The 25,237-nt window shown below is 45.2% G+C and overlaps 1 protein-coding gene across 9 annotated transcripts in view; it reads right to left on the reverse strand.

The window, feature by feature from the left end:
• IQSEC3 (IQ motif and Sec7 domain ArfGEF 3) overlaps window positions 1-25,237 on the reverse strand; it is a 108,851-nt gene that overhangs the window by 68,990 nt on the left and 14,624 nt on the right. For all 9 annotated transcript variants that reach the window (XM_023256643.2, XM_023256644.2, XM_023256648.2 and 6 more), the window contains one exon: window positions 5,438-5,521. In XM_023256643.2, the coding sequence (XP_023112411.1) occupies window positions 5,438-5,521 (84 nt within the window). The remainder of the gene's footprint in view (window positions 1-5,437; window positions 5,522-25,237) is intronic.

The raw sequence follows: 25,237 nt of genomic DNA on the forward strand, positions 1-25,237 counted from the left end.
GTAGGGAGTGCAGCCTCCAGCAGAGCTCACGGCCACCCACCGCCCAGTCTGCGTGCTGGTTAGCAGGTGCAGACCAGCGCCAGGAAAGGATGGGGGCTTCGGAGGGGCTGCTTAGGGCGGGAGGTTCTCTCTGGACACCATATACTAAGTGGGAAGTGCAGGCTACAAAATCTTTTTTTTTTTTTTATGGGGGGTAAATGTAAAATACAGTGCTTAGAAAAATAAAACCCTGGAAGGTTGCACCCTAATATATTGACAGTGGTTAATTCTATATAACTGAATTCAATTATTTTCTTCTTTTTATTTCTGTATTTTCCACATTTCCAACAACTAGCAAGTATAACTTATAGTCAGAGAAAATAGATGTTATTTAAGATCAAAAGAAATGCCTAGAAGGGTTTCTCCTGTGCTCTGGAAGAAAGAAAGAAAGAAAGAAAGAAAGAAAGAAAGAAAGAGAAAAAACCCTAGCAGCAGCTCTGTGGAAAGTGGTTGCATTTTGGAGTTAGACCTGAGTTCACCTTCCAGTTCCAGAACTGATTAGCAAGGTCCCTCTGTCAAGACACGGGACTTCTCTCCATCTCAGATTCCTTATCTAAAACTTCGAATAACAGCTATCTCACAGAATTGAGATAAAATACTCAGAGTGCTTAGTGCAACATACCTGGCATGTTCAAGAAATATTAGTGTCTCTTGAATCCTGGAGGAAGGCTGGGCAGGTAGGACCGAATAACAGGGGTGAGTCATTGAGTTCACTGGGGCCCAGAGTACCTTCTTCCCCAGGGCTCCCCAGGGGAGGGAGTTGTTCTGTTTCCTCCCTATGCTTCCCCTAGCTGAGCCGCCACCCCACCCTTACAAGCCTCCTCTCATTACACTAATAGAAGGCAATCTTCCTCCACTCGGCCCCATTGCCACCCACAGAGACAAATGGGCTGCCATTCTGTTGGATGCTGCGTGGTGGCTGGCCAGTTCCAGGGTCATTGTCAGGGAGAGCGTGAGAGGGAGGAGAGGGATGGGACTGGAAGTAGGGCTGCAATTACTAGCCTATTCAGCTCCCTAGAATAAAGCCCTTGTCATTAGCTAGCAGCAGGAGGAGGTAGGGAAGGCGGAAGAAAGAGCCTGGCACACACTTACTGCACCCGGCTCTGGGTTCCATGCCGCCCCCCACCCAGCTCTCACCTGAGGGCCTAAGTGCCCTGGTAAGCACAGAGGGTTTGCCTGGGCGGGGGGGTGGGGGGGTGGGGGGTGTGTGTGTGTGAACCCAGGCCCATTCCCTGGTGGTCTCACCATCCCCTCAGAGGCCTCTGCCAGCCCAGTCCCTGATGCCACCCCTTGGCTCCTTTCTTACAGAAACCCAGCTTCCAGACTTGCTCAACTTTGGGTGTTCCCACCTCCTGGGGTATCACTCCCTGGCAGGCTCCACATCCCAAGGTAGAGTTTCTCCTAACCCCATCCCTCAAGGCTTCTCTTCAGGTGGCTGGGGCAGGTTGTCCTAGCAACACCCACCCCCCAACCCAGGGCTGGGGCTTATCTGTCTCTTGGGGAGGGGTGAAGGTTTCTCCTGGCCCCTTAGTCTCTCCTCTAGGCTGAGGGTTTGCCTCGGGCTGTGGCAGCTCCTCTCCACTGGTCTGACCAATGGGGCTGTGGGTGATCAGCTGCCGTGAGGCCCCCATGGGATTCGTCCAGAGTTCTTAAGAAAGGGATTCTTGCTAAGTCCCACAGCTTGGAGTGGGGCAGGGAGAGGACAGACCCCTCAAGTTGGGCTGATCTTGATCACCACTGGCTTTAGCTGGGGTGCAGAGGAAGAATGTCAGGGAGCCAGCTCTGAGGCCACACACCAAAGGTCTCAGTGACCTTGAGACCTGATCAATTGGTTTAGATTTCTTATTGGGGTCTCCTGTGCAGACCAATGGGCTTATCCCCAGAAGATTCAGAGGCTGATTGGGCTGGAGCCTGGCTGAGCTGGTGGGAAGCCAGACTGACAAGAGCCTAGCTTGTCTCAGAGCCCTGCAGCCCAGCCCAGGATCTCCCAGGGTGGCCCAGAGGGCTTTGTGACCCACCAACCCTGCACTAGCCCTCAGCCCAATCTCTGACTTTGGCAGGTTCTCACAGAGAAATTCCTGGGGAGGTGTGGGCTATGCTCTGTGGAGGTGGGGCACCTGGTTAAAGGAAAGTGATAAGTGGGTGTAAAGGGGTCACAGATAGGGTTAGGAGCAAGGATGTGGGGGTCTAATGGGAGAAAACATTCTTAGGATGCAATCCCCCCAGGAAGCCAGGAACAGACAGACTGACTGACACATACATTGTTGGACTGTCAGAAAACATCCAGAGGGCCTCCTCCCAGAGAAGCCAAGAAACTGACATCAGAAATAGACAGACAGACAGAGAGGCAGAAATACACTCTAGGAAACTACAAATGAAACAGAACAACTTGGAATAATTGGGAACAGAGGCAGACAACAGCTGAAGGTCTGGACCAACTGGGCGTAAGTCTCCCTGTCCCACCCAGAGGGGAGGGCTGCAGGAGGGTAGTCCCTCCATAACTGAACATCCTTCTACCCTCCCTCCCAGAGCACCTCTGTCCCCCACCTTGGCACCTGCCTTTTCAAGGGAAAACTAAGATAATAGATTTCCTACCCTCCCACTCCAAATCTTGAGAAAGAGGCCTATTCCCTTGGCAGCCATGATGGCGGAGCACTCCTCCCCTGCCCCACATACACTTGTCACTCTCTCCCACATGGCACACCAGCCCCTCCCATCCCTTCCCACCAGGGTCCAGGGCCACAGGGCAGGTGGGCAGGCAGAGGGGTGTGGGCATGAGAAGGAATAAGAGGGCTGAGAAGTGAGAGAAAGGATGACCATGGAAAATCCAAGGAAGGATTCCTGTTGCCACACCCCTAGGACTGAGCTTGAGGGCACCCTGTCATCCATCTTCGCCGATGCCTTGTGCTTGGGTAGTAGCAATTAAATGCTTACTGAATGGAGCTGGATTGACGGGGTGGGAGGCAGACTAGACAGCCCTTCTCCCCGCCTGCCAAGGAGGAGATTTTTAGGAAGAAGACTCAGCTGTGTGTCTGAACAGTGACAGCCCATTGGAAGGAACCAGGACCCTCTCTTTCCTCGAAGATCATCCTGATGCCACTCCACTCTCTGTCCTCTTTTCTCTTCTCTCCTGCCCTCACATTCTCCCATTTCTGTCTACTTCCAGTTTCCAGGTGAGCCATTTCCAATTTGGAAATTGGAAACTAGATGGGGAGATCCTCCAGAACTCAAGTGGCCTTACTTGTTCTTATGTCCTCGGGCACAGAACTTGACCCACAGACCACCCAGGGCATGGGCACAGTGCTCCGTCCCTCTCTTTGCCTTTCATGATCCTACCTGGTCACCCTCGGGACAAGCACACCTCCCTCAGCCCTGGACTGAAGGATCCCAAAGTGCCACTTGCTTTGGGCTGACTCTGACACCTCAGAGTCCTGCCTACACCCCGGCCCTGACTTCCCTTTAAGGGAACATGAGTAGTGATGCCTTTCAGGGGTGATTTTGTGTCTTTGTGTCAATAGCTACCATCTCTGATGCCTACCTAGTGCTCTCCAAGGAATAAAGGAGGAAAGATCATGGAATCACTCAGTCTCAAACAAGGAAATGGTGAGCAGTAGGAGTGACATGCCTTCAGGGCAAGTCTGGGCGCTGGTACTTTCTGGCCACGTGAATATAGGCAGGGCCCTTGAGTGCTCTGAAACGTACTCTGCTCTCAAATAAGACAGGGACGAGAAAGCCTGGTCTAACCTCACTGAGCAGCTGAAAGACCCAATGAGATTATGTGTCAGTGTTACTTTCTTGACAGACCACCCTCTTGGGAAATTGAGGCCCAGGGGAGCTGAGCAACTTGCCCAAGTTCATCCCAACAACAGGAGACTGTAGATGAGGCCAAGTTCAGGCCAGAATCCAAGTATCTTGACTCCCAGTGACATAAGAAACAAGTAAAAAAAGAGAGAGAAATGTGCAGAACTAAGAAGAATTGGTGGAAAGAGAACAAAGCGTGATCAAGGCCCCGGGATGTAGACACAGGAAAGGAATTTGATGTGGGCCAGAAGGGGAGAGGTGAAGCAGAGAGACAGGTGAAGGTAGAAGACAGACAGAAGCACAGAAGTGCAAGGAGGAGGGGCCACAAAATGGGAGGTGGAGGGGAGAGGGACCGAGTTCAGCTACTCAGAGTGACTCTCATTTCTCCTACCCTAGCTGAGGAAATGATCTGCGTGGCGCAGAATTATTTACCTACGCTTATGTTCCAGGGGAGTCTAGAGCTTAAGAAACCCAAAGAACTCTCTGAGCACCTGTTCAGGCGGCTGTTAGGTGTTAGTCCCACAATGTAAGACGTCTGCAGCAAACAGCTGTGGAGAAGAGGGGCCACGTTGTGGGAAGCAGGCGGTGCCCGCAGCCTTGCAGCGTTTCTGTATCCATTCAGCACTTTGTTACTCACCGCCCTTCCCGTGCAGGCTTTGCAAACGTGATGATAATTCCGCACAGAAACTTAGAGGTGGAGGTACTCCACATTAAAAGGAAAAGTTTATAGTACACGTAAAAGCTAAACAAATAGGTTTTGTGATGACGATGACTACTCCCTGCAGAAGACAGCTATGTTGTTGGCATTATTGGAGAGACCCCAAATATGTGCTGTAAAATTCACATTTTCTGTCTGATTAGATGGCATGCTGGGCCCGTTCCATCAAATATATGTATATATATCTAAGTTTTATTACCCTAAGATGTCATCAGTGACTAGGAAGTGATCTGATATTTTGCTAGTTAAAATAGTTAAATTAATTTAAAATTCTTTAATTAAAAAAATTAATAAACGAGAAAGGGACTATGACTAACCCATGACAAGATGAAGCGGGCCTGGGACAGTGACACCAACCCCTGACTCAACATTCTCCCCCTTCCTTCCCAGGTCAACAGCTAACTCAGTGAAAAGCCTGACAATTAAAACTCAGTCATCTTGGCTCTTTTATGGGAGGAGAAAGATTAGAAAGAAAAGAAGAAATCTTTGCTACCATAGAAAAGGCAGGCATAACCCTGGACTGAGCACCTGCTTAGTGCCAGGCACCCTACCATGTGATTATGTATTCTGTGTATAATCCAACTAACTTCCCTTGATTTCTAAAAAGATGATATTTTATGTAGGCTCTTTAGGGGAAGGAGCCTAAGTTTGGCATTTGAACATTAGGGTATAATGGCCTCCAGAGTTGGGAATGGCTCATCTGGGGACCAGAGGAAGGCAAGAGCAATAGAAGGCATGAGGCAGGAGGTAAAAACAGACAGACAGACAAAAACACAGGACTCAGAGGAAGAGGCCGAATGGTGCTGTGCAGTGTGCTTTGCTTCGAGGGGAAGGACAGTGGGGGTGGGGAAGGGAGGACGGCCACCAATGCATTCCCACCTTTGGGAGGCCAAGTCGGAGCAGGCGGGCTTCTGCTCGGCGTCAGCGGCTGGGCAGCAGAACTGGTGCAGTACGGTCTCATTCCTGAGGGCAGAGCAAGAGGGAGAAGGTCAGGGGCGGCCTTGACATGTTGGGCCCAGCTGGCACTGACACATCCCCCACCACCTGACCCGAGAACCCTTCAACCTGTGTTAACATTACTCCAGGGAGGAGCTTCTGGCTCTTCTCCAACATGCAGTAGGCCCAGTACAAACACCACCTCCTGCTTGCAGTCCCCGGACCTCCCATCAACCACCTCCTCCTCCTCCTTCTGAGCACCCCGCATCCCCGGCCCTGTCCTCTGCATAGGATGTACCATTTATTCAGCCCTCCCGTTTATCATTATAGTTCTTTATGACCCCGTTCCCTACTATGATCTGGCAAGGCCAAACTAGGTCTATTCATCCATCGTACACAGAACTGTATGCAGGGAATGTGTTTAAGCTGATCGTATGCGAAGGTAGAAAGCACTCATACAGAGATTTTAGGGTTGCTGGCTGAAAATCCAAGGCACGGTGCTTGATGAGGGATTTGTTTGATGCAAATGAAAACGCTAACCCGGAGGCGGAGATAGAAATTCTAGTGCCAACTCTACAGCTAGCCAGCTGTGTGATACCTCATCACCTTTTCCAGGCCGCAATTTATTTACTAATGAAGTAAATGAGTTGAACCAGAGAAGTGGTTCTCAACCTTAGCTGCTTATTAAAATCACCAGGAGCTTTAAAAACCATCAATGCCTGGGCCCTAACCCCCAGGGACTGATTCACTTGGTCTGGACTTTTATAAGGTCCAGGACTTTTTATAAGGACTTTTTATAAGGTCCCAGGTGATTCAAAAGGTAGTCAGAATTGAGAGCCATTAGACTAGATGATTTTCAAGGTGACTTCCATCTCTAAAACTCTGTGATTCTAATATCTACTTTGAGCCACCTTGGGATTTAACAGTAAAATTAATTTTGGATGAAGGTATGCTGACATTTGGTCTTTTCTCCCTTAGCAAGCATTCACCATCATGGAGTCAGAGAATGACAGAGCTGGGAGGGCCCCCAAAGATTTCCCAAAAGACATTTTTAAAACTTCCTTTAGCCTCAGAACACTTTGTCCAAACCCAATCTTTCCTGGAAGCCCATTTTGTAAAACAACGAAGGTGGTCCCTCTATGGTCAGGGAATTGGAGGTCTATGCCTCCTTGATCTGCTGGTCCCAGTCTTGGTAGCCACTCCCATGTGTCTCTTGGGGGCCCCAGGATTATAAGAGCATAGATTAGAAACTGCTGTGTTTGGGGTGCCTAATGGTTAAACATCTGACTACAGCTCAGGTCATGATCTCATGGTTTGTGAGTTCGAGTCCCACCTTGGGTGAACACAAGCCCGGCTTTAGGTGAACAGAGCCCAGCTTCAAGTAAGCTGGAGCCCCACTTCAGGTGAACATGAGTCTCACTTTGGGTAAAATATGAACCCCGCTTTGGGTAAGCCCCGCTTCTCTCTCCCTCTCTCTCTGCCCCTCATGGGATCCTCTCTCTCTGCCCCTTGCTCACTTGCTGTCACTTGTGACCTCTCTCTCTCTCTCTCTCTAAGAAAGAAAGAAAGAAAAAAAAAAGAAAGAAAGAAAGAAAGAAAGAAAGAGAAAGAAAGAAAGAAACTGCTGAGTTTATCTCTTCTTATGGAAGAAAATAATGTTGGAGCCTACCTTAATCTGACAAAAATAATTCCGGAAAGATTTCATGCTTAAGTGAGAAAACATAAAACAAGAGAAGATTTACAAGGAAACTTAGGAATACAGTTTATGTGTTGCAGAGACTTCAAAACAAAACAGGAAATTGAAACGACGTTAAGAAAAAGAAACATATCTGACTACATACAATGAAAACATCTTGTATAGAAAAAGATACTCTCATAAGCCAAACAACAAATGATAAAGTGGGAAAATATATCTGCAACACATATGACAGAAGGCCATATCCTTCTGACAGAAGCCCTTCATATCCTACATTGAGATCCCACAAATTCATAATGCAAAGACAGACCCAGTAGAAAAAATGGGCAAAGATTAGGAATCCCAGTTGACAGAAGAGGAAATCCAAAGCGCTGGTAAATAGATGGAAAGATGCTCTACCTTACTAGTCAATAGGGAAGTGCAAATTAAAGCAGCACTGAGATGCCATTTCCCAACCACCATACTGGCAAACATTCAAAAGACTAGTTACAATAAGTGCTGGTGTGAATGTGGGGAGAAACGTGCCCTTGTCTCCCACCTGTGTGGTTGTGAAGTTTTACAGCTGTTTTGGAAATTAAAAAGAACTCATGTCGGATACAAAATCAATGTACAGAAGTCAGTTGCATTCTTATACACTAACAATGAAGCAACAGAAAGACAAATAAAGAAACTGATCCCATTCACAATTGCACCAAGAAGCATAAAATACCTAGGAATAAAATACCTAGGAATACCTAGGAAGCATAAAATACCTAGGAAAATACCTAACCAAAGATGTAACAGATCTGTATGTTGAAAACTATAGAAAGCTTTTGAAGGTAATTGAAGAAGACATAAAGAAATGGAAAGACATTCCCTGCTTATGGATTGGAAGATTAATATTGTCAAAATATCAATACTACCCAAAGCTATCTACACATTCAATGCAATCCCAATCAAAATTGCACCAGCATTCTTCTCGAAGCTAGAACAAGCAATCCTAAAATTCATATGGAACCACAAAAGGCCCCGAATAGCCAAAGTAATTTTGAAGAAGAAGACCAAAGCAGGAGGCATCACAATCCCAGACTTTAGCCTCTACTACAAAGCCGTAATCATCAAGACAGCATGGTATTGGCACAAAAACAGACACATAGACCAATGGAATAGAATAGAAACCCCAGAACTAGACCCACAAACATATGGCCAACTAATCTTTGACAAAGCAGGAAAGAACATCCAATGGAAAAAAGACAGCCTCTTTAACAAATGGTGCTGGGAGAACTGGACAGCAACATGCAGAAGGTTGAAACTAGACCACGTTCTCACACCATTCACAAAAATAAACTCAAAATGGATAAAGGACCTGAATGTGAGACAGGAAACCATCAAAACCCTAGAGGAGAAAGCAGGAAAAGACCTCTCTGACCTCAGCCGTAGCAATCTCTTACTTGACACATCCCCAAAGGCAAGGGAATTAAATGCAAAAATGAATTACTGGGACCTTATGAAGATAAAAAGCTTCTGCACAGCAAAGGAAACAACCAACAAAACTAAAAGGCAACCAACGGAATGGGAAAAGATATTTGCAAATGACATATCGGACAAAGGGCTAGTATCCAAAATCTATAAAGAGCTCACCAAACTCCACACCCGAAAAACAAATAACCCAGTGAAGAAATGGGCAGAAAACATGAATAGACACTTCTCTAAAGAAGACATCCGGATGGCCAACAGGCACATGAAAAGATGCTCAACGTCGCTCCTCATCAGGGAAATACAAATCAAAACCACACTCAGATATCACCTCACACCAGTCAGAGTGGCCAAAATGAACAAATCAGGAGACTATAGATGCTGGAGAGGATGTGGAGAAACAGGAACCCTCTTGTACTGTTGGTAGGAATGCAAACTGGTGCAGCCACTCTGGACGACAGTGTGGAGGTTCCTCAGAAAATTAAAAATAGACCTACCCTATGACCCAGCAATAGCACTGCTAGGAATTTACCCAAGGGATACAGGAGTACTGATGCATAGGGGCACTTGTACCCCAATGTTTATAGCAGCACTCTCAACAATATCCAAATTATGGAAAGAGCCTAAATGTCCATCAACTGATGAATGGATAAAGAAATTGTGGTTTATATGCACAATGGAGTACTACATGGCAATGAGAAAGAATGAAATATGGCCCTTTGTAGCAACGTGGATGGAACTGGAGAGTGTGACGCTAAGTGAAATAAGCCATACAGAGAAAGACAGATACCATATGTTTTCACTCTTATGTGGATCCTGAGAAACTTAACAGAAACCCATGGGGGAGGGGAAGGAAAAAAAAAGAGGTTAGAGTGGGAGAGAGCCAAAGCATAAGAGACTCTTAAAAACTGAGAACAAACTGAGGGTTGATGGGGGGTGGGAGGGAGGGGAGGGTGGGTGATGGGTATTGAGGAGGGCATCTTTTGGGATGAGCACTGAGTGTTGTATGGAAACCAATCTGACAATAAATTTCATATATTGAAAAAATAAAAAAATAAAAAAATGTATCTTATATTACTGAAAAAAAATTAAAAAAGAAAAAAGAAAAAAGAAAAAAAAAGAACTCATGTCGGGCACCTGTGGGGCTCAGTCGGTTGAGCTTCTGACTCTTGATTCCGGCTCATGTCATGATCTCATGGTCATGAGATCAAGCCCCACGTCAGGCTCTGAGCTGAGTGTGGACCCAGCTTAAGATTCTCTCTCTCTCTCTCTCTAAAGGGTTAGTATTCAAAATCTATAAGGAACTTAGCAAACTCAACACCAAAAAAACAAAACAAAACAAAACAAATAATCCAGAGAAGAAATGGGCAGAAGACATAAATAGACACTTTTCCAAAGAAGACATCCAGATGGTCACAGACACGTGAAAAGATGCTCAACATCATTCATCATCAGGGAAATACAAATCAAAACCACAATGAGATACACCTCACACCAGTCAGAGTGGCTAAAATTATCAACTCAGGAAATAACAGATATTGACTAGGATGTGGAGAAAGGGGAAACCTTTTGCGCTGCTGGTGGGAATGCAAACTGGTGCAGCCACTCTGGAAGACAGTGTGGAGTTTCCTCAAAAAGTTGAAAATAGAACTAGCCTACAACCCAGCAGTTGCACTACTAGGAATTTATCCAAATGATACAACAATGCTAATTCAAAGGGTCACATGCACCCCAATGTTTATAGCAGCACTATCAACAATAGCCAAAGTATGGAAAGAGCCCAAATGTCCACTGACTGATGAATGGATAAAGAAGATGTGGAATATATATATATATACAGTGGAGTATTATTCAGCAATCAAAAAGAATAAAATCTTGCCATTTGCAGCAAAGTGAGTGGAACTAGAGGGTATTATGCTAAGCAAAATAAGTCAGTCAGAGAAAGACAAACATCATATGACTTCACCTGTGTGGAATTTGAGAAAGATAACAGATAAACATAGGAGAAGGGAAAGAAGATAAAAACAGTGAGGGAGGCAAACCGTAAAAGACTCTTAAATACAGAGAACAAACTGAGGGTTGCTAGAAGGCAGATGGGTGGGGGGATGGGCTAAATGGGTGATGGGCATTAAGGAGGGTACTTGTTGGGATGAGCACTGGGTGTTGTATGTAAGTGATGAATCACTGGGTTCTACTCCTGAAACCAATACTACACTGTGTGTTAACTAACTTGAATTTAAATAAATAAATTTTTTTAAAAAATTCTTTCTCTCTTTCCCCCTCTCCCCACCCCACTGCTTGCTCTCTGTCTCTGTCTCTGTCTCTCTCTCAAAAAAAAAAAAAAAAAAAAAAAAGAGCACATGTCTTCTGACCTGGCAATCCCACCTCTGTAATTTTATACCCTAGAAATGTAAGTAACCTGTTCACAAAAGTATTTGTACAAAATGTTGTGGCAGCATTGTTTTCAGTGGGGGAAACAAACAACTGGAAATAACCCGAGTCCCCACCAATCAGGGCATGGTTGAATGAATTAGGATAGCTTCATTTATACCAGGGAGTTGTGCACTGTACCTCTATATGGAATTATGTGTGATATCTTTGGCCTGGATGGATTTCCACACGTATGGCTAAATGAGAAAAGGAAGCTTCAGAGAAGCATATGTAGTTTTGTAAAATAAACAAGGACCCCTCTCCCTCAAATGCCTATTCTATACATTGCGCTGTATTTCTACATATATATGCATATATATATATATAATATATATATATCTAAGTGCATATATAACTAAGCTGTTCACACTGGCTACCTCAGCAAGAAGGCACTGGGACAGAGTAGGCAGAAAACGGAAAAGGAAAAGATATGCTTGGTGTAATGTTAGCTGAAAATGTTAAATATAAATTCCTACTCATGACATTATTGTAAATACATTAAAATTGGATATGTACCTGAACAAGGACTAGAAAGTTTCAGGAACCTACACAAATATTAATGTCATTTCAGGACAGATCATGGACATTTTTATCTTGGATTTGTGTTAATTTAATAAATTATTGCTTATGGATTACATATAATCTATAGATTATGGACTAATAATTAATGCAACTAATCTAGTTTTGTAAAAGGGCAATAAGGAAAATAATTGAATCTGACCCCTCATTTCCCAAATGAGAAAATTGAGGCATGGAGTGGGGAAGTAATTTGTCTAGAGTAGTTCCCTGACCAAAGTCCCAGCTCCGTCTTCCAGACACCCTCATCTCCCTCACTCCAGCCCTTGGTTCCTGGGGCAAATCAGAGTGTTCAGGGAATTGTCTGGATCTCAAATGTCTGATTATAGCCCCTAGGAATGAGGAGAAGGGGGAGGAAGAGGAAGGAGACAGGGAAGAAACCAGAAGGGCTCAGAGCCATGACCCAGGTATGCAGGTATGGCAGAGAATGTACCCCCCCACCCCAGTTCCTGCCACCAGGTGTACCTGTGCCCTGGGGGTCAGGTTCAGAATTTCAGCAAATGTCCCTGAGATCCTCAGCAAAGAGGCAGAGAGTCAGGGCACCAGCACTTAGCTAGGAGCTAATTAAAGCTTTAGCCAGGGCCAGGCCCTCAAAATTCTGGGACACTGTACACCTATCACTTCCCACATCTATATTCAGTTTGAGACTCAGGATTCCACTGCATGGCCATAAAAATGGTGGAGTAGTTTGGAGGAACTAGTGGTGTGTACAACATCACAGTAAGTAGAGGCATGAAGAAGGGGGACTCCCAGTAGGAGAATCAAGGAGGCAAAACCAGGATCCCAGAGGAGCAACTTTGAACGAGGAACCCCCTCCTCTCCTTCACTGAGGTGAACACAGCAGATCTAACCACCAGGGAACCTCTCCAAAGAAGATTCCTTGAGTTCCAGGAAAAGGCAGAAATTATAAAATCATTTCCCGTCACTTCCCTGACACCTACCCCTCCTGGTACCATCATCACTAGGGCTGGCAGAGCCTGAAGACTGAGCTCCTTTAATTTTTTTTCACTGTCTCTTAATTTTTTCACCTCTTCCAGGAAGTCTTCTCTATCCAAACATGAAGAATAGGAGGAAAAGGTCACTCCCTTGCTCAGAGGTCATTCCAATTCCTGAGGGGTGGGAGAGGCTGAATAGCCAAAACAACTTTGAAAAACAAGAACGGGGCGCCTGGGTGGCTCAGTCAGTTGGGCGTCTGACTTCAGCTCAGGTCATGATCTTGTGGTTCGTGAGCTTGAGCCCTGTGTCGGGTTCTGTGCTGGCAGCTCAGTCTGGAGCCTGCTTTGGATTCTGTGTCTCCCTCTCTCTCTGCCCCTCCCCTCTCATGCTCTGTCTCCCTCTTTCTCTCTCAAAAATAAACGTTAAAACATTTTAAAATAAAATAAAATTAACCTCATACCTTGTGCCATATTTATATATAAATTAATACAAAATGGAATATAGACCTAAAGTAGCAGATACCATTTAAAACTTCTCAAAGAAAACACAGGAGAAAATGTGTATCTTAGAGTATGCAGAGATTTCCTAGCTAGGACACAAATAGCACAGATCATAAGAAAAAAATTAATAAATTAGACTTCATCAAAATAAGAAATATTCTCTTTGAAAGACACTGTTTAAAAAATGAATAATCCTTACAACTTAATAATAAGATCAACAACCTTATGGAAAAAAATGTACAAAAGATTTAAAATAGATACTCTGCCAAAGAAAATATACTAATGAAGTGGTTAGTTATTAGGGAAATGCACATTAAAACCTCCATGAGAAAGCATTCCACACTCACCAGAATTAGTAAAATTTAAAAGTCTGAAAATAGCAAGTGTTGAAAAGGGTGTGGAGCACCTGGAACTCTCACACACGTCTTTCTGGTGGAAATGTAAACTGGTGCAACACTTCAGAAAGCACTCTGGCAGTTTCTTACAAAGTTAAACATGCACTTACCACATGACCCTGTAATCACATTCCTAGGTATTTACCCAAGATAAATATAAACATAGATTGATAAAAACTATTCATAGCACCAAATGTTCACAGCAGTAAAATAAAACTGGGAATTCTATACATGTACATTCAATTAATCTTTGACAAAGGTGCAAAGAATGCACAACAGGGGAAAGAGGGTCTCTTCAACAAATGGGGTTGAGAAAAGTGGATATCCACATGCAAAATAATGAATTTGGATCTGTATCTTACTGTACACAAAAGCAGCTCAAAATGGATGAAAGACTTAAACATAAGACCTGAAACCATAAAACTCCTAGAAGGAAAAAAACACCGGGGGAAGATTCACGACATTGGCCTTGGCAATTGTTTCATGGATAGGACACCTAACCCACAGGCAACAAAAACAGAAATACACAAGTGGGACTACATTAAGCCAGAAAAGAAACAACAGAGTGAAATGGTAACATACGGAATGGGAGAAAATATTTGCAAACCATGTATCAGATAAGCAATTAATTTCCAAAATATATAAGAAAGTCCTACAACTCAAGAGCAAAAAAAAAAATAATAACTCAATTAAAAATGAGTTGAGTTGAGTTTACCTGAGTGAAACATTCCTCCAAAGAAGACAAACAAAAGGCCAACAGGTATATGAAAAGATGCTCAATGTGACTCATTACCAGGGAAATACAAATCAAAACCACAATGAGGTATCACCTCACCCGTTATGATGGCTATCATCAAAACATATGTATATGACAAGTGTTGAGGAGGATGTGTAGAAATTGGAATCTTTGTACACTGTTGGTGAGAATGCAAAATGTTGCTATGGAAAACAGTATGGACGTTTTTCAAAAAATTAAAAATAGAACTATCATATGATCCAGAAATCCCACTTCTGGGTATTTATCCAAAAGAACTGAAATCAGGATCTTGAAGTGATATTAGCACCCCAATATTCAATGCAACACTATTCACAATAGCCAAGATTATAAGCAATCTAAGTGCCCATCAATGAATAAATGGATAAAGAAAATGTGGTATATACATACAATGGAATACCATTCAGACTTTAAAAAGAAGGAAATCCTATAATACATGACCACATTGATGACCCTTGAAGACATTAAGTAAAATAAGTCAGTCAGAAAGACAAATACAGCATGATCCCACTTATGGAAGGTAACTAAAATAGTCAAACTCATAAAATCAGAGGCTAGAATGGTGGTTACCAGGGGCTGGGGAAGAGGGGGAAATGGGAAATTGCTAACCAGTGGGCATAGTTTTGATTACACATGATGAGTAAGTTCTAGAGATCTGCTGTACAACATTGTGCCTGTAGTTAACAAGGCTATATTATACATTTAAAAACTGAAGAGAGTAGGTCTCATGTTAAGTGTCCTTACCAGAGTAAAATAAAATACAATGAATAAAGTTAAACACCATATTTTGGTTTGAATATGCATGTCTTAAACCATGTGACTAAAATGAGTGGTTCCCACTTTGGGAGCATCTGCACCTTGGCCAGAGGAGTAGGAGGGAGTAGAACTGGCCCAGAGTTAATACAAGGAGGGCACAGGTACATGTCCTCACCAAGCACTGTCTATAAATTCAGGAAATGATCTATCCTGCACACATATGGTCCAGGTATTCTAAGTGTATGTAGAGCCAGTTTTTATCAATAAAATAAAAATACATGTTTTAAAAAAAACCAGCAACAACCTAAATGTTCATTAACCGGTAAATGCAAATTGTGGTATATCTATACAATGGAATACTATTCAGCAATAAAATGAACAAGCTTACTCATATGTGCACCAACGTGGATGAATTTCAAAAGAGCATCATACTAAATGGAGGAAGCTGGACACAAAAGTCTACACATTGTATGACTTCCATTTGTATGACTTCTTAGAAAGAGCAATATAACAACAGTGACATCAGATCAGTCTCAGTGATAAGGGAGCGAGACAGTGAACTGCAAAAGGGAACAAGGAGTCCTCGGGGTGAGGGAAATGTTCTATAGCTTCATTGAGGTCATGGTTGCAGAACTGTAGACGGTTTGTCTAAACCCATACACTTGAAGTCAGTGAATTTCATTGTATGTAATTGTGCCTTAATACAGCTGATGTTTTTAAGACTAAAATCTTTTTCTCCCCCTTCTCACTTCTTGATACTTCATCAAGAGGCTTTAGAATAATTTCTTTTCTAACTTTCTTCCTCCCATTGCCCCCAGATCACCTAATTATTAACCCCCCTCCAAGCAGCAATAAAAAACACCGGATTTTTCCTTTCCTTCAACCGCTAGATTGGATTTTCAGAGACCAGATGGCTCATGACTGAGCCAAAGGAGTCCAGGGGGCCAGAAACTAGGACAATGAGAAACTGGGGGTGGGGATGGTTGAATGGGGGAAATTTTGGAGCTGGGCCTGGGGCCGAGAGCCCCTGAGAAGTGCAGTGGTAACAGTGCTGAGCTGGAGACCCAACTCCCCTTTCAAAACTGTGGGCCCTCTGGAAGGTCAAGTCATGGTAAATGAGGCTCTTATTCTTGCCCTGTTTATGTCACTGAATTATAGGGATTCAATAAGACTTTGAATGTGAAACTGCCTTGGGAGAAACATAATAAACCCTGCACAGATGCAAAATCTTATAATGACTATTATTGATATTATTAGTCCTCGTCACTGAGGAACTCAGCAACCACAGCGCTATTGCAAGCAGAGACCTACCAGGGTGCCATCTTGACTCCCTCTTCCTGGGCCCCCACCCCCTCTTCCAGGCATGGGGGCAATGGACGAAGGGGTAGATTTCCTTTGCTCATTGGTGCAATCTGCCACTGCACAGTCTTCCACAGAAGGCTTTGGAAAGATCTTAGTAAGGCAAGTGCTTACAGATGATCCAGCAGCCAGGGGCAGAGAAAGGAAGTGGCTTGTAGTTACTTACATGTGGATTTTGCAAGTTTTTCACTCAATTCAAACGAGAAACAGTGGACCCCATCTCCCTTCACATCTCCTTAAAAAGGCATCAGGGTATTCTCTTCCTAACAGAAAGGGTCACCTCTCCTCCTTACTCTCCCCCACAGAGCTCAGAGCCAACAACACTCCATAACTGCTTGCTTGTTCATTTACTCATTGAGCAGTTCCTGCCTGCTAGAAACTTGATGTACGATAACCATGAAATGATGGACTGGAGAGGTAGATATTATTATTCCCATTTTACAGATGAATAGAGAAATTTAGTAACATGGCCAAAGTCACACCGCTAGGAAGATGTTGAGGTAAGACTTGAACCCAGGCCTGGTTCCAGCCCCCAAGTTATTTTACTGCCACGGAAAGAGCTGGAGATGTGCAGTCGGCCAAATAGGAGGCCTGGGTGCGAGTTCCAGAAAGACATCCAGCTGTGTGGTTTGGGCAAGTCACTTGAGCTCTCTGAGCTTCTCCCCTTATCTGTGAAACCCATGACCTCACTGCGTTGCTTTGAATGTCGTAAGAGGCAACCGGCACAAAAGCTCCTTGTGCATGAGGCAGACCGAAGGCCACACCGGGGTGGGGCCGCTTGTTGTTATGGCCTCCTGACTGCAGCTCCACCTCCCAGCCCATGTCTCAGACCACCACAGTGCCCTTCTGAAAAAGTGTTTTCATTTCGTGGAGGTGGCAGGCACAGGGGAAAGACTTTGGCTTGGAATCAGGAGGACTTGGATGTACATAGCTCTTTTGCCATTTACTAAGCTTTGTGACTTTGAAAGTCTCTTAACCACTCTGAACATCTTCCTTTATCACTCAAATGGACATAATAATAGTAGTACCTCACTGGATAGTTGAAGGAACTCAATGAGAAAATATACTTTAGGAATTTCGCCCATAGCCCACAGTAGTGTATAATAAATGGCAGTCGCTCCATTCTTGAATTAGTTGTTCCATTTTCCAGCCAAATGGCCAACTCTGGGCCCTGTGTGTGTCTATATCCCTATGCACGTGCACAGGGCCTGCCACTGATTACCTGTTCATTGCTTGCTAAACCGACAGCAGAGTCGTCCTGGGTATAGTCACCATGTTTTACATGAGGTCCTCAGGCCTGATTCATCTTGCAGCTCAAAGGGTGTGCCCTTTTGCCAAACTCTCCCTATTTTCACCAGCCCCCCACCCTTGGCAATCACCATGCTACTCTTGAGTTTGACTTTTTTTTTTTTTTTTTTTTTTTTTTTTAAGATTCCATGCATAAGTGATACCATGCAGTATTTGTCTTTCTCTGTCTGGCTTATGTCACTCAGTGTAATACCCTCAAGGTCCATCCATGTCGTCTTAAATGACAGGATTCCCTTCTTTCTCATGGCTGAATAATATTTCAGTGTATATCTACAGCACACTCTTTATTCATTCATTTGTTGGTGGACACTTAGGCTGTTTCCCTATCTTGGCTCCTATAAATAATGCTGCAATGAACAGGGGAGTGCAGATATTTCTTTCAGATTCAGTTTTAGTTTCCTTCAAGTAAATACCCAACGTGGGATCGCTGGATCATATGGTATGATATCTTTAAGGTTTTGAGAAAATGCTGTTTTCCATGGTGGCTGCAGCCGATACCCCACCAACAGTGCACAGGGCCCCCTTTCCACCCTCAACCTCACCCACACTTGTTATTTCTTGCCTCTTTGGTGATGGCCATCCTAACAGCTATGAGGTGATGGGATACATTGGGGATTTGATGTCCATATCTCCGACAACTAGTGGTGCCAAGCATTTTTCTAATGTACCTGTTGGCTATTCATATGTCTTCTTTAGAAAATGTCTATTCAGGTCCATTGCCCATTTTTTAGCCAGATGTTTGGGGATCTTTTCTATTGAGTTCCCTATAGATTTTGGATATTAACCCCTCATCAGACATATGTTTGGCAAGTATTTTCTCCCACTCTGTAGGTTGCCTTTTCCCTCTGTTGAGGGTTTTCTTTGCTGTGCAGAAGCGTTTTAGTCTGATGTGATCCCACTTGGTTATTTTTGCTGGTGTTGCCTTGTGCAGTCCTCATCAGTCACCTTCACCACAGTGATGGGCACACAGTGCTGCTGTCTCTTCCCTTCTTTACAGCACTTCACAGTTTATATAGCATTTTCTCACCTATCTTTTACCCTTTGTACCACCTTGTGAGTTAGAGCCAGTTATTCCCCTTTGCGGATGAGGAACAGAGATGTGACCTGGTTTCCCTGAGGTCACACAGCCAGTAAGGGGTGGAATGAGTATTGAATTGAGGTCCTCGGGTCCTAGGAGTGCACCGGCATGGAGCAGTGAGGGAGCCACATACTCTAGGGAAGAATTCCATCAAGGCCCCTTAAACTACAGGAAGTAGCATGGTCCCATGGAAAGCAAGCAGGCTGGAGGTTTGGGAAGACGTACATTCAGGCCCTACCTTTCCACTGGGATGGCTGTGAGATCTTGGGCAGATCATCTGACCTTCTTCTGCCTCAGATTTTCAGCTGTGAGGAGGGAGGATCATAAAGGAAGCTACCTCATAGGGTTATTGTGAAGATCAAACAAAATAACCCATGTCATGCTAGTGCAATGCTTAGCAGAGAGCAGAGTCAAAATTGATGTCTGTACCATGCACCGATACGGGGACCATGCACCAATACAGGCCACGGCAAGTCCAGAGTCCAGAGTCTGGTTTTGCTACTTTCTAGTTAATAGGTTGGCCTGCCGGAGCCTCAGTTTCCTTACCTGTAAAATAGGATGCTAATGGCATCTACCTCAAGGGTTAGCATGAGGATTCAATGAACCAATATATCTAAAGAGCTCAGAAGTGTGCCTGGCCACGTCAATATGCCCCTGCTGTCCCTAGATCCAGAATTCCTCTCTCCCAGCCCTGGAGTTGCATGCAAAGTCTTGCAATAACAGCCCTTATCCATCTCTGAATTATATCATTAGGAAACAGAGTGAAATGCACGGACACCTCCACCAGAAATCCCAGGCTGCCTTGATCTCCAGATCTCCAGGTTCCGCCCACCCTCCAGGGCCCAGCACCCAGACCTCTGCAAAGCCTTCCCCCGTTGCTGCTGTGCCTGCACCCCAGCCCTGCTGGCCTCAGCTCCTGCTCCTGTCTGGGCTGGACCCTCTTATCTCTGGATTCCCACGCCAGCCTCCTTCCAACCCCAGTGGGCCGCACCATCAATTTTTTCCATGCTGTGTCACCAGTGTTTATGTATATGCCTTTCCCTATACTAGAGTGAGTTCTCCAGGGCAGAGCAGCGCCTGGGAGCAATTAGCTTCTCCATCCAGGATGGCATGCAGTCTGGCTCGTGGCATGCAGTAGATATCATTTGCTGACTCAATGTGTGAATAAAGTCCCTATTACCGAGGGTGCTGGAGAAAAACGGGGAATTAAACATGCACACTCGTGAAACGCGTACACATGTCAACAAAAGCCCAAGTACATGCCACAGAGACCTGTCCACCATTATTATCAAATGTGCAGCTGTACAAAGCCCTTTCCAGACGTTGCCTCAATTTAATCCTCATTTTACAGATGAGGAGGCTCAGAGAGACAGGATACTTGCTTAACATCACATAGCCTTGGCATCAATGTGGCAGTCTGGGGGAAGCCTAACTCAGACCAGGAAAGTCGGTCTCTCACTTGAGTGTGCCAGGGGACCCCAACCTCCTCCTCCCTCCACGCTCACCAACCCAGCCACGCCTCAGGCATGAGGGCTTCCTCTGAGCCCCTGAGCTTCCTGCTGCCCTCTCTCCTTCCTGCCCAGCACGGTGGCCCTGCCAGCAACCCCCGAGCCATCCAGTCGCCTATCTTGAAGCCTACTTGTTTGAAGTCCAGCCGTCTTTGTAGGGAGCCAGCCAGCAGAACTCCCGGTGCCAGGCTGGGCGGCTCAGCAAGAATTACAGAGCCAGGCGCTCGGCTGCATCCCGCCAGCTCTTCTCATGAGAGATCTCTCTATTACCTGGCAGACAGGTGCCTGGCTACAGGGGACAGCCAGCTTGAGAGGACAGATTGGAGCCACCCAGCCCATGCCAGCCACAGAGGCTGCTTCACACCACATCCTGCCTCGTACCAGAGAAGCGCGCCTACACAGTGTTACTCACCCACCCTTAGTCAATTGTGGGCATTCACTGCTTTTTCCAGGAATGGTGAAGGCAGATCCTGGTCAGTAACAATGGCTGCATTTGTCAGTGTTTCTGATTTACCGTAACATTTTTGAGTGCCCTATGAATAATCCCAGTGAATAATGGTAGTAAAAATAATCATAGTATGTAATTATAATAATAATTAATATTAATATTAATGCCATGTACCTGACGAGGAAATTAAGGCCAAGGGAGGTTTGATGACTCCTGAGACACAGCTAAGACTCCAGCCCCATGCCCCGCCACTGCTGTCTACTGCATCCTGGCACTCGCTCCTGCCTTGCCCTACAACCCCAAGGCAGGCATCGCAGGGGAGATGGCCTCTGGGCTGTGACAGCAAGAGCCTTGATCTTGCCCTCTATAGCATAGTCAGATTTGGAGTTAGAAACATAAAACCCCATCCAGCCAATCCCCAATCCTGTACCTCAACTACCTCCTAGCCACCTGCCCTGCTCATGTGCTGCAACCCAATTCACAAACCCACAGAAACACTCACTGCTTCTGGGAACCAGCTACACACCAACACTCAGTGTGCTTACAGACACTTGCTTGGGAGTGCAGAGATTCATACACACATAAACATACATGCATGCTCCTCATTGCACACACACATATGTGCACACACTCCTTAACACGCACACCTCATTTTGTGAACACACCCACCACTCTCACAAAAATGCACATGGTTCCTAAATATGCTCCAAGTCTCACACTCAATAGAAACTCCCCAAACTTATGCACACACAAACCTATGCACACAAAACCTATGCACACACAACACGCGAATGCGTATGTAGACACACATATACATATATACATATTTTCACATACAACTCTGCATGTGCAGTCATGTGCGTGCACACACACACACCACAGAGCCCAAGGATTTTCTAGCCCCTACATGAACCCTCCTGACCATGTGGGTCCTGGAAGGATATGATGTTCCATGGGGACCTACAAATCATCCATCTGTGGCTATGTGTGGGTGGCATTCTGCCAGTCCTCTAGCCTAGTCCTGTGTGGCATGGCAGAGATGAGTGGGCCAAAGGCCAAGTTCAGAGCTGCAGCAACACGAACAACTGTCACATGGGCATGGTGCCACCAACCTTTTTGTCCCTGAACATTGAGCCAGGTTCCCCATCAGGACTTGCCTAGGGGAAGCGCTTCTCATGCTGCAGAGGACTCCCCTAGAGTGGGGATGGCTATGTCAGGGTATGAGAGGCTAAAGCTTGCATGGGAATCTTGAAGACACCACCTTACTGTGTGACCTTGGGTGGGCCACCTTAACCTCTCTGAGCCTCAGTTATCACACCTGTGAAACAGGGATAATAATACCTTCCCATTAGGGGTGTGTGGATAAAATGAGGTGATAGATGGACATAAATGCCGAGCACATAGCAGAAATTAGCACACGGATATTGAAAGAAAGACGGAATAAGTGACTGAATAGCAGATGATTGGGAATGGCACTCTAGGGCTCTCTCTGCTGAACTGCTCTCCCTCTTCTGCCCTTTGAACTCCCAACTCAGTTTGCCACAGTAGTGCACCCTTCCCTGTTCAAAGTTCCACCCCCATGTCTTCCCGTTTGTGTCTCACCCCCCAGACTCCTCTGGAAGCCCCATCTGACCCTCCAACCCCATCTCTCCCACCCCCTTCCCTTCTTTTATTTTTTGAATACATCCATGTCTTCCAGCCCCAGGGCCTTTGCACAGAATGTTTTCCCTTCAGGTCTTCACATGCCTCTGTCCCTAGCTTTATTTAATCTCTAGGTGAGGTCTTGCCTAGCAAAACTACCCTCCCCCCCAGTCATCCCTTTATTATCCCTCAGAGTCCTTATGAGTTTATATGCACACACATATGGTCATTTTCTTGTTTAATACCTGTCTCCTCTTGAATATGAGCTCTGTGATGGCAGAGTCTTTGTCTGACTGTGAATTCCCAGCACCTGCAGCAGAGCCTGACACACAGTAGGTGCCCAATAAATATTTGCTAAATGAATATACAGATATGACTCCAGCCCTTGAGGCAACTAAATAAGATTTTTCCATCCCTAAGTAACAATAATGTGCTCAGCTCCCCTCTCTCCACCTTCCTCTTTCCTATACAGCATAGTTCATTATCTTTTAATATTTTCCCAGCCCCTAGCTAGTCTAATTATTCACAGCACTCATGTGAATATTTGTGTATATGTGTTGATAAATGAGTGTGCTTGGGCCGATCTATTCTAATGGTTCTTAAGCAGGGAGCAGCATCAGAATCCTGAGAGTTTCATTTAAAAAACCTTCAGCTGCCCTCCCTCCACTAACCGCCTTGTGAATGACAGTCTCCAGGGCGGAGTCAGGGGCGAGTGCATCTCTTAGCCATCTGGATACCTGTTACTGCATCATCTGCAGGAAGGCAGTGGAGAGCAGAGGTGAAGATACCAACTGCTGGAATCACACTGCCTGGGTCTGGGTGTGGACACCACCTCGTGACGGTTGCTTGCCCTAGGACAACTTACCTAACCTCTTTGGCCTCACCCCCCACTGTAGCAGTCATCAGCACATATACAGGGATAAGTCTGTAAAGCACTTAACCCAGTGCCTAGCCCACAGCAAGCGCATGACAAAATGTTCACTTTCATTAAATTATTGTGGCTTCCCTCTAGGTAGTGATGCAGTCTTCCTCAGTTTCCCTACAGGGCTCAGCTAAGGGCCATTCTGTGGCAGATGGTCAGCAAGTATAGTTGCCTGTTGTATGATGGAAACAAATGTGTGATTTCTCCCACCTTCCAGAGCGGTCTTCTGTCTTAAACCCATGTCCCCCTCCAGTTATCAACCCATTACTTTACTCTTCCTTATAAGAAAATTCATCAAAGACTTTTCTATACTCACTGTCTACTGTTCCTCTTGTTCTGTCATCCTTTAAAGTTCTTAGTAGGGAAATTTCAAACATACATTTACCAATCTTTTACCCCAATAGTTTTTGCAGGAGTATTTTATTTTATTTTATTTTTGAGGGGAAGGGACAGAGAGACGGGGAGAGAGAGAATCCCAAGCAAGTTCCACGTCCAGAGCAGAGCGCAACACAGGGTTCAATCTCATGACTGTGAGATCATGACTTGAGCCGAAATCACGTCAGACTCCTAACCAACTGAGCCACCCAGGCGCCCCAGCTGCAGGACTTTAAAGCATACCCCAGAAATAATACCATTTTAGACAGAATATATTTCTAACAAATAAGAACTTTAAAAAAGATACAATAAGAGGATCATTATTATACCTAACTAAATTAATAATAATTCTCCATTATCTGTGTTCAAATTTCCCTGTTTGCCTTAAAAATGTCTTTTTAGAGTTGTTTGGCCTAAATTAGGACCTACTCAAGTTCCACACCTCACATTTGGTTGATTTGTCTCTTTTCCCTTCTCCCTTACACCCACACTAATCAAGCTCCCCCGTGGTGCTACCAAAGCTATGCTTTTCAAGGTCACTGATTACCTCAATACTGTTAAGGCTGATGGCAGTTCTCGTCTCTCACCCTACTCCAGGGCTTGCCTCCACCTTCCTACCCTCCTGGTTGAAACACCTCTGTGCTAGGACACCGCACACTTCTCCAGCCTTTCTCTTGAAACTGGCGTGCTCCAAGGCTCCATCCCTAGTCCTCTTTAGGATTTTCTCGCTTCTTGGGGATGTCATCCAGTCTTAGGGCTTTCAAAGCCATCCCAAATTTATACGTCCAGTCCGTTCCAAGTGCCTACTAATTGTCTCCACTTGGGCGTCTACATCCCAAACTTAACATGTCTGAGACCTCACCTTTCGTCTCTCCCTGTCCAGACTTCCCCATCTCCTCCTTCCAATAACTCTGGCCCAAACTCTTGGACTCACCCTCAAATCCTCTTTCTCTCACACACCGCATTGATCCTTCGGGAAATACTGCCGGTTCGACTGCTTGTCACCACCGTCACTGCTCCTACCCCAGGTTCACACCACTTCCATCTCTCGATTGGACCTTACCACAATGTCCTGCCTGTGTCCTTGCTTCTGGCTCTCTTCCTCTTCAGGCTATTCTCAACTGAAACTCAACCCAGCAGCCAAGGTTCCTTTTAACCCAGTTTCTCTGAAAGTAAAAGCCAAACTCATCACAATGCACGTCAAGACCCTATCAGTGTTTCTCAACAAGAAACATTGGTATTTGGGGGCCCCTGGGTAGCTCAGCCGGTTAAGCATCCGACTCTTGGTTTGGGCTCAGGTCACGATCTCACAGTTCTTGGGTTTGAGCCCTGCATTAGGCCCTGCGCTGAGGGCATGGAGCCTGCTTGGAAATGTCTCTCTTCCTCTCTCTCTGCCCCTCCCCCACTTGTGCTGTCCCTGCCTCTCTCAGGATAAACTTTAAAGAAAAAAAAAGAAACATTGGTGTTTTGGGCAGGAACATACTTCACCATGGCAACGGTCTTGTGCACTATAGGATGTTAAGTGTATTCCTTGCCCCTCAGCACTTCCCCATCAACCCTGTCAGCCATTGTAACAACTAGAAGA

The sequence above is a fragment of the Felis catus genome, chromosome B4 (genome assembly GCF_018350175.1).
Source record: "Felis catus isolate Fca126 chromosome B4, F.catus_Fca126_mat1.0, whole genome shotgun sequence".
Taxonomy (NCBI): domain Eukaryota; kingdom Metazoa; phylum Chordata; class Mammalia; order Carnivora; family Felidae; genus Felis; species Felis catus.